This window comes from Prunus avium, chromosome 4 (assembly GCF_965620075.1).
Source record: "Prunus avium chromosome 4, drPruAviu1.hap1.1, whole genome shotgun sequence".
NCBI classification, from domain to species: domain Eukaryota; kingdom Viridiplantae; phylum Streptophyta; class Magnoliopsida; order Rosales; family Rosaceae; genus Prunus; species Prunus avium.
The window spans coordinates 33157344-33165180 of NC_142287.1; the positions used below are offsets into that span (position 1 = coordinate 33157344).

A 7837-nucleotide genomic window follows, 5' to 3' on the forward strand; every position below is an offset into this window, starting at 1 on the left:
AAAATCCACGCGACTTCTCAGTCCAACACAAATCCACTATAGAACGATGATTTCAAGAAGTGCTCGCACATTTATCCTAGATACATTCTAGATAATGTTTACCGACTTCTTCGAAACTCAACTTCTGTCACGGGATGATCTTTCGACACTCCTTATGTTGAACGCAATACTGGTCACGATTGCTTCAAGCTCGCCGGAGTTCTTCCAACTCTCCTTATGTTGAATCCGATACTGGTTAAGATCAATTTAAGCTCACCGGAGAAAAACCGCCATAATGGTCTTGGTACCCTCAACCGTATGAGTCACCGAACATGCAAATGAATGCAATATGAATGATAAAAGTGTTCGATAAATCACCAAGTAAACATGGAACACTTGATGATTTATCTCAAATAAAAACGCAACTTTCTTAAATGTTTGAGCACACAACATTATTGTTCAAAAGTTGTACAAAAAGAAAAACATCAAGCCTTATTTTATATTACTTTTTCTTCTCTAGGAAGAAAAGTCCACGTCCAAAACACAAGCAATTTCATTGAAGGCTAACCAAATAAGCAAAGATATGTTTACTAACCAAATTACTTGATTTGCATGAATTGAATAACATCAAAAAGATATTTTCCTATTCTAATGATGATCACACTAAAAAAGTCAAAACAATCCCACAATTAAAGGAGTCCTAATATTGTTAGGTCAACTACCAAGAATATGATTAAAACTTGATGCACTCCTAACACATTATCATTTATTTGGAGAAGTCCCATTACACAAACTGTGCTTCCTTCTTTAATGTACCTGATAATAACAGATCCTTTATCATGTACTTGATCCGGTTTTGGTTGATGATCTTTCGTTTGGTTTTGATGTAACTTTGTAACACACTTCACTTTGGAGAAGCCAATTTTCTCATAGATGGGAAAAGACAGTTGACAGTTGCCTTTTTAAATTTTCCACGCTTTTTTGTTTTTGGTTTTTGGTTTACCTTCTTCTCCTGTCACTGCATGGGGTTGCTCATTATTTTATACAAACAACGTGGTGTACTACCAATCATACATTAAATTACATTTTCAAGTAGTATTGATTTCTTATTCAATTTTCACAATTTCGTTCTTAAACAAATTAATCATTCAGATTGTATACTTTTGCATAATTTGTTGTTTTATTGTTATCATAGTTTTACATAATTTGTGACATATCATAGTTTTGCGTAATTTATACAGTTGAGAATGAATTATGTTTGAATCGGTAGCTCGCAAACGAATTGGACACTCTGAGCCGTTGTATTATAATGAATGAACCTGTATTACATCAATGGCCGGAGTGCCGGTTAGCATTTCTCGTGAAATTATTATGTTCAAGATTCATATTTCGTGTACGAAAAAGTTGGTCTACAGTTGAATCCATCCACCAGGTCAGTTCCTCAGCTACAGTTGGACATTAGCCCCACTTCACCCCTACTCCGCCGTCCAAGCTTAATAACTGTAACAACAGGACCTCTCTCTCTCTCTCTCTCTCTCTCTCTCTCTGAAATGAGTTAGAGTCCCAGAAGCAAGAAGAAAATGATGTCTCTTCGTACCCAAACCTTTTCTTCTTAGACTCCCCTTCCTTTCTATATATATATATATCCACTCCCACACATACACAGAAAAGCCCTCAAGCAAAGAAAATGAGATCCCTCTTGAACAAGATGATGATCACTTCACTCCTTCCGCTCACCCCCTACCTCCTCTCCCTTATCTTCTTCCTCCTCCTCCTCGAACAAATATCCTACCTCACCAAAAAACGCGCCGCGCCGGGCCCACCCCTCGTCCTCCCATTCCTTGGCAACGCAATCTCACTGGTCCGCAACCCGACCCGCTTCTGGGACTGCCAATCCGCTCTCGCCAAGTCATCCTCACTCGGCTTCTCCTCCAACTATGTCATTGGAAAATTCATCCTCTTCATTCGCGACACCCATCTCTCCCACAAAATATTCTCCAATGTCCGCCCCGACGCCTTCACCCTCGTGGGCCACCCCTTCGGTAAGAAGCTCTTCGGCGACCACAACCTCATTTACATGACCGGCCAAGAACACAAGGACCTACGACGTCATATTGCCCCTAGCTTCACTCCTAAGGCCCTCTCAACCTACACCGCCCTGCAGCAGATCATTATCCTCCACCACTTGCAAAACTGGCTTCGACTCTCCTCACAGGCCCAACCCGACCCGATCACCCTCCGGTTTCTAGTCCGCGACATGAACCTCGAGACTTCTCAGACCGTCTTCGTCGGGCCCTACCTGGTCCCTGCCGCCTGCGAGCGGTTCAAATTCGACTACAATTTTTTCAACATCGGCCTTATGAAGCTCCCTATCGACCTTCCCGGCACCGCGTTTCGAAACGCGAGGCTCGCCGTGAGCCGCCTCGTCGAAACACTCTCTATTTGCGACGAACAGAGCAAGGCCAGAATGGAGATTGCAAATGCCAAGCCTACTTGTCTCATCGACTTCTGGATGCACGAAACGGTTCAGGAGCTCCGAAATGCAGCTCAGGCCGGTTCCCTAGAACCGGTGGTCATCAGTGAAGTCGAGATAGGGGCGCACCTCTTCGACTTCCTCTTTGTAGCGCAGGACGCTTCCACGTCTTCGTTACTATGGGCGGTGACGTTACTCGACTCGCACCCGGAGGTTTTGGCGAAGGTTCGGGACGAGGTCTCCGAAATTTGGTCGCTGGAGTCGGACAGTCTGATCACAGCGGAGCAGCTCTCGCGAATGAAGTACACGTACGCGGTGGGGCGTGAGGTCGTGAGGTACAGAGCTCCGGCAACTATGGTCCCGCACATTGCCGCAGTTGACTTTCCATTGACCGAGACGTACACGATCCCGAAGGGCACCATTGTGTTCCCCTCGGCTTACGAGTCATGCTTTCAGGGATTCACTGATCCGGAGCGCTTCGACCCGGACCGATTTTCCGACGAGAGGCAGGAGGACCGGATTTACAAGAGGAATTACTTGGCGTTTGGGGCTGGGGCCCACCAGTGTGTGGGCCAGAGGTACGCTTTGAATCATCTCGTCCTCTTCATTGCCATGTTCTGTACGTTGATTGATTTCAAGAGGCACAGGACGGAAGGCTGCGATGACATCAAGTTTGTCCCCACCATCTGCCCCAAAGACGATTGCAAGGTTTTCTTGTCCCAACGGTGCACAAGATTCCCTTCCCTGTCTTTACCGTGATTCAAAAGTCGAAAGTACCCTCGTTTTCGTTGCTTTCTAATTTGTTCGTTTTAAGGTTTATTTTTAAGGGGAATGCTAGCAACCTTCTCTCCAACCTTCTCCTTTGGACCTTCTCCCCTTTCCTCATGACATGTGTCCATTTCCTTACACTTAAAACAATGTAACTAATGCATCAAACAAGCTAACATTTTTTTCCAAGTTTACCCTTATTAAATGTTGTCCTTCAATTTGTTCAAAAATAATTTTACAACTCTCTTACCATATGTAAAAAATTAAATAATTAAAAAGTCAGTTTTAAAAAAAGAAAAATGTCTATTTTTTTTCATAAATAAAACTTCTATTTTTTTAAACACAAAAAAATGACCTAAAAAAAACACTTAGTAGAAAGATCACATTTTTAGAAAGAAAAAAGACTTCCTTCAAAAGGAAGTTCATTAATTGTATTTTTTTAAACTACTAAATAAAGTTAAAGAGCATTTTCAGTAACAACTAAAAATATTTATTAAAAAACACAAATAATCATATTCGAAGGGAAGTTCATAGTTTTATTTATATCCCTTACTGCCTTTGGAGTTTGATTATTTCAAAGAAAAAAAAATCCTAAAATTCAGGCATACCAAATTTTCAATTTAAACCAATGTCTCTCCTTACTCCCTTTTGAGTCTTTCAAAAAACAAAAAAATAAAACTAACATTTTTTCTTATTTAAATTTTAAGTTTTATTTGAATGTCCCGTTAGAGTCTTTTTTTTAAAAACGTTTTTTCTTAATTAATTTTTAACAAGGTGGTAAGAAGTTTGTAAAAAATTTGGATAAATTAAAGGAAACATTAAAATCAATATATTTAATAAGGGTAAATTTGGAAAACAAATGATAGCTTGTTTAATGCTTTTTTTTTTTGGACGAAAGCTTGTTTAATGCATTAATTACATTGTTTTAAGTGTAAAGAAAGGGACACATGTCATGAGGTAAGAGGAGAAGGTCCAAAGGAGAAGGTTGGAGAGAAGGTTGCTAGCATTCCCCTATTTTTAATATTATTTTATGGGTGTTTTTCTGGTTATGAATTGTGATTGGCTGATTGGATGCCCATGCAGATGCAAGTGTGATAGTTGGCACATTGTGCAGGAAGACAAGTTTGACAAAGACTTTTATTTTTCCTTTCAATGTCAAAGCTTGACAAGATTTCATCTTAACTTTCCGTTATTATCAATTTATTCATAGCGTAATATGTACATTAATGTATTAATATTATATTTTAACTTGTCGGTGTTCAATTTATTCGTAACATAATACACGTATATTTATTTATTAATACTATATCTTCGACCTATATTATAATATTTAAATTGACTCAATAACGTGGTTTTCATATCACTGTAAAAATGCTGAGTAGTTTATGTTTTCGTAAAAACATGATAATGCGTGTTTATTTTGAACACGGTCACAAACTGTATAAGGCCTTTGTCCAAAAAAAATATTGTATAAGGTCAAGTCAAACTTCTTACGACTCTGGGCAGATTGATGATTTATCTCAAATAAAAACGCAGCTTTCTTAAACGTTTAAGCAAGCAAAATTATTGTTCAAAAGCTATACAAGAAGAAAAACATCAAGCCTTATTTTATATAACTTTTTCTTCTCTAGGAAGAAAAATCCATGTCCAAAACACAAGCAATTTCATTGAAGGCTAACCAAAAAAACAAAGATATGTTTCCTAGTCAAAACCAAATTACTTGATTTGCACAAATTGAATAATATCAAAAAGATATTTTCCTATTCTAATGATGATCACACTAAAAAAGTCAAAACCCAAAAAAATGAAATTTATGATAATCCCATAATTAGAGGAGACCTAACAATAATGTGATATGATTAAAACTTGATGCACTCCTAATACATTATCATTTCTTTGGAGAAGTCTCATTACACTAAATGTGCTTCCTTCTTTAATGTACCTGATAATAACAGTTGACAGTTGCCTTTTTAAATTTCGTTTGGTTTTGATGTAACTTTGTAACGCACTTCACTTTGGAAAAGCCAATTTTCTCGTAGATGGGAAAAGACAGTTGACAGTTGCCTTTTTAAATTTCCCACACTTTTTTATTTTTTGTTTTTGCTTTGTCTTCTTCTCCTGTCACTGCATATGGTGGATTTTGGGCTTCTGAGGTCGTTTGGTCTTCCAAAAGTGCATTTAAAGATTGTATTTAATTTACAGAGTTTCCGTTTATTTTCTGTTAAGTTTTCAATAACTCCCCAAGGCAGTCCAATGGGTGAGAACGTTGTATTTAGTTAGCCATCATGCTTATTTGAACTGATCTCAACTTTTATGAAATAATTCAAGGAGAATTTCTCTCTAATTTCTTGGTGGATTCTAGATTATTGTTCTTTAGGGTTTTCACTTGAAAATCTATTTGCTTGTGCTGCATCAAGCTTATATGCCACTATTTGACAACTTTCAAGATCACCTTTGGGCATTTCAGTTGTTAGTTAGTGAATCATTTCCATGCAATTTGGATAAAAGAGGTAGTATATGTATTCGTATGGGATTCAATTATGGCGTTCATTATAAGCAAGGTATTAAATATCGATATTATCCCGATAATATCGGGGAGATAACTTCAACATTTTTATGAATGATTTGGGCAATATATCGAGATATTATTAATAATATCCCGATACGAAACCCAAAAAATACATGAATTTTTTTGAAAAGCCCTCCCCTATTGCGCATAGAGGGATTCGAACCCCTCCCATTTTACTCCTTCAACACCTTAACCACCATATCACTTATGTTTTTTGTGAAAATATGCTAAAATATTTATATATATACATGGTTTTGTTTTGAATTCTTTTTGCAAGAAACAAATTTTCACATGAGATGAGAATGAATCTTTGACCATTCCTTTTGGGGATTACATGAGATGAGAAACAATTACATGCAAAACTATTTTGGGGATTTATCATTTGATGACTACTCTTCACAATATACTTACTCTACACATAGAGATGATGAAGATAGTGAAAATTTTGAACCTCATAGGAACTCTATGTGGTACTAAGTCACTCATGTATCTTACCATGCAATGTATAAAGTGTAAAATATTGTAGTAATTCATTATATATAAATGATTATGGTGTGTTTAATCTTCTTTCATTAATTACAACATATTTTCTACACTTACAGTGTTTGCCAGCTCGCTATATAATCAACTTAAATCAGTTAAATCCATCATGCAATGCATTTCCTTCCAATTTTTTGTGATAAACTAATAGATAATCGACTAAATAAACATCCTGCAAAGTTTCAATAAAAATTTCCAAGTTTTTCTTACAATTTCCGTGGTTTTTATTCAATTTTTACCGATACCGATAATATCCCGATATTTCCATCGATATTTTCGTATTTTTGGACTTCCGATATTTCCGATACCACCGATATTTTAGACCTTGATTATAAGTCCCACATTGATAATTTGGATTGTGGATTATATTGCATCCTCAGTTTTGACAATACATTGATTTGATTGATGTGATGTTTTGACAAGCGAATCATTGCTTGCTCATAAAGTTAATTGCATGTTTTTTCTTTTGGGTTGCCATAAATGAATGATAGATGTCATTTTAACCACATTTGTGTACATTAATTGGGCGAAAAGGGCAATTGCACACTGATGAAGTTCTCTTCGGTATTGGATAAATGGTGTTGGATCTTTGTAGGATGTGAGTAAACGGGCGATCGGTACAATTCAATGGGCCAATTGGCTAATGATATTTTAAATTACTTTAATGGTGTGTTTACTAATTAAGAATTGAAATTCTTATCAGGAATTGTATTCCACCTGTGGATGATTCCTGCGTTTACTTCACATCAAGGAATTGAAAAGTAAGTGGGGCTCACACAAAATCAGGAATTTTGAGTGAGAGGTGGTATTCTAATTCCTGGAGAACTAATCTATTAGGAATTCATCTTTTCTACCCATTATATCCTCACACAATTTTCAAAATTCCAAATTTGTTATGTATTTTTTTTTTTTTTTTGGTCTTAATAATACTTCATTGAGAAAGCCAAAGATGGCTCAAGCAACACCAACCAGGACGTGCAAGAAAGAAAAGTACAGGGACAGGGGAGAACCCCAGAACATGACAAACAATTCACAAGGAGGCCAAAGATACCTCCCAGGAGACAAAACCTGGAAATACAAGTAGTAATCCTACCATATAATCAAAATTAAATACTAGGGGGGCAAGGCAAACCATCCTTTGCCAATACCTGAACCAATGAGGGAGGAGGCTGTGAAGCCCAACGCATAGTTCGCACCCTCATGTTTGATAGTGCTGCAGCAGCATGCGCAGCTTGATTTGCTTGGCGAGATACCCATTCCCATTTGACCGAGGTAAACCATGAAGAGAGCCTCCTGATCTCCAAGATAAGTGGGATGATTCTCCAGTTGCCGCGCAGATTTTCGTTTCTCATACAAGAGACAACATCCATAGAATCGCTTTCAAGAATGATTTTCTGATAGTTTTTCTCTTTGGCCAATATTAGTCCTTCCAAAACAGCTTCCGCTTCCACTTCAACTGCAGAGTTCCGGAGAGTAGCTTTACTCATACCAGCCAACATTCTGCCCTC

General features: G+C 37.5%; 1 protein-coding gene across 1 annotated transcript; it reads left to right on the forward strand.

Annotated features, from left to right (window-relative positions):
• Positions 1–1627: 1627 nt before the first annotated feature.
• Positions 1628–3464, forward strand: LOC110749808 (cytochrome P450 710A11-like). The gene has a single exon (XM_021949995.2). The coding sequence runs from the start codon at positions 1667–1669 to the stop codon at positions 3209–3211; it is 1545 nt and encodes a 514-aa protein (XP_021805687.2). The 5' UTR covers positions 1628–1666; the 3' UTR covers positions 3212–3464.
• The last annotated feature ends 4373 nt before the right edge of the window (positions 3465–7837 follow it).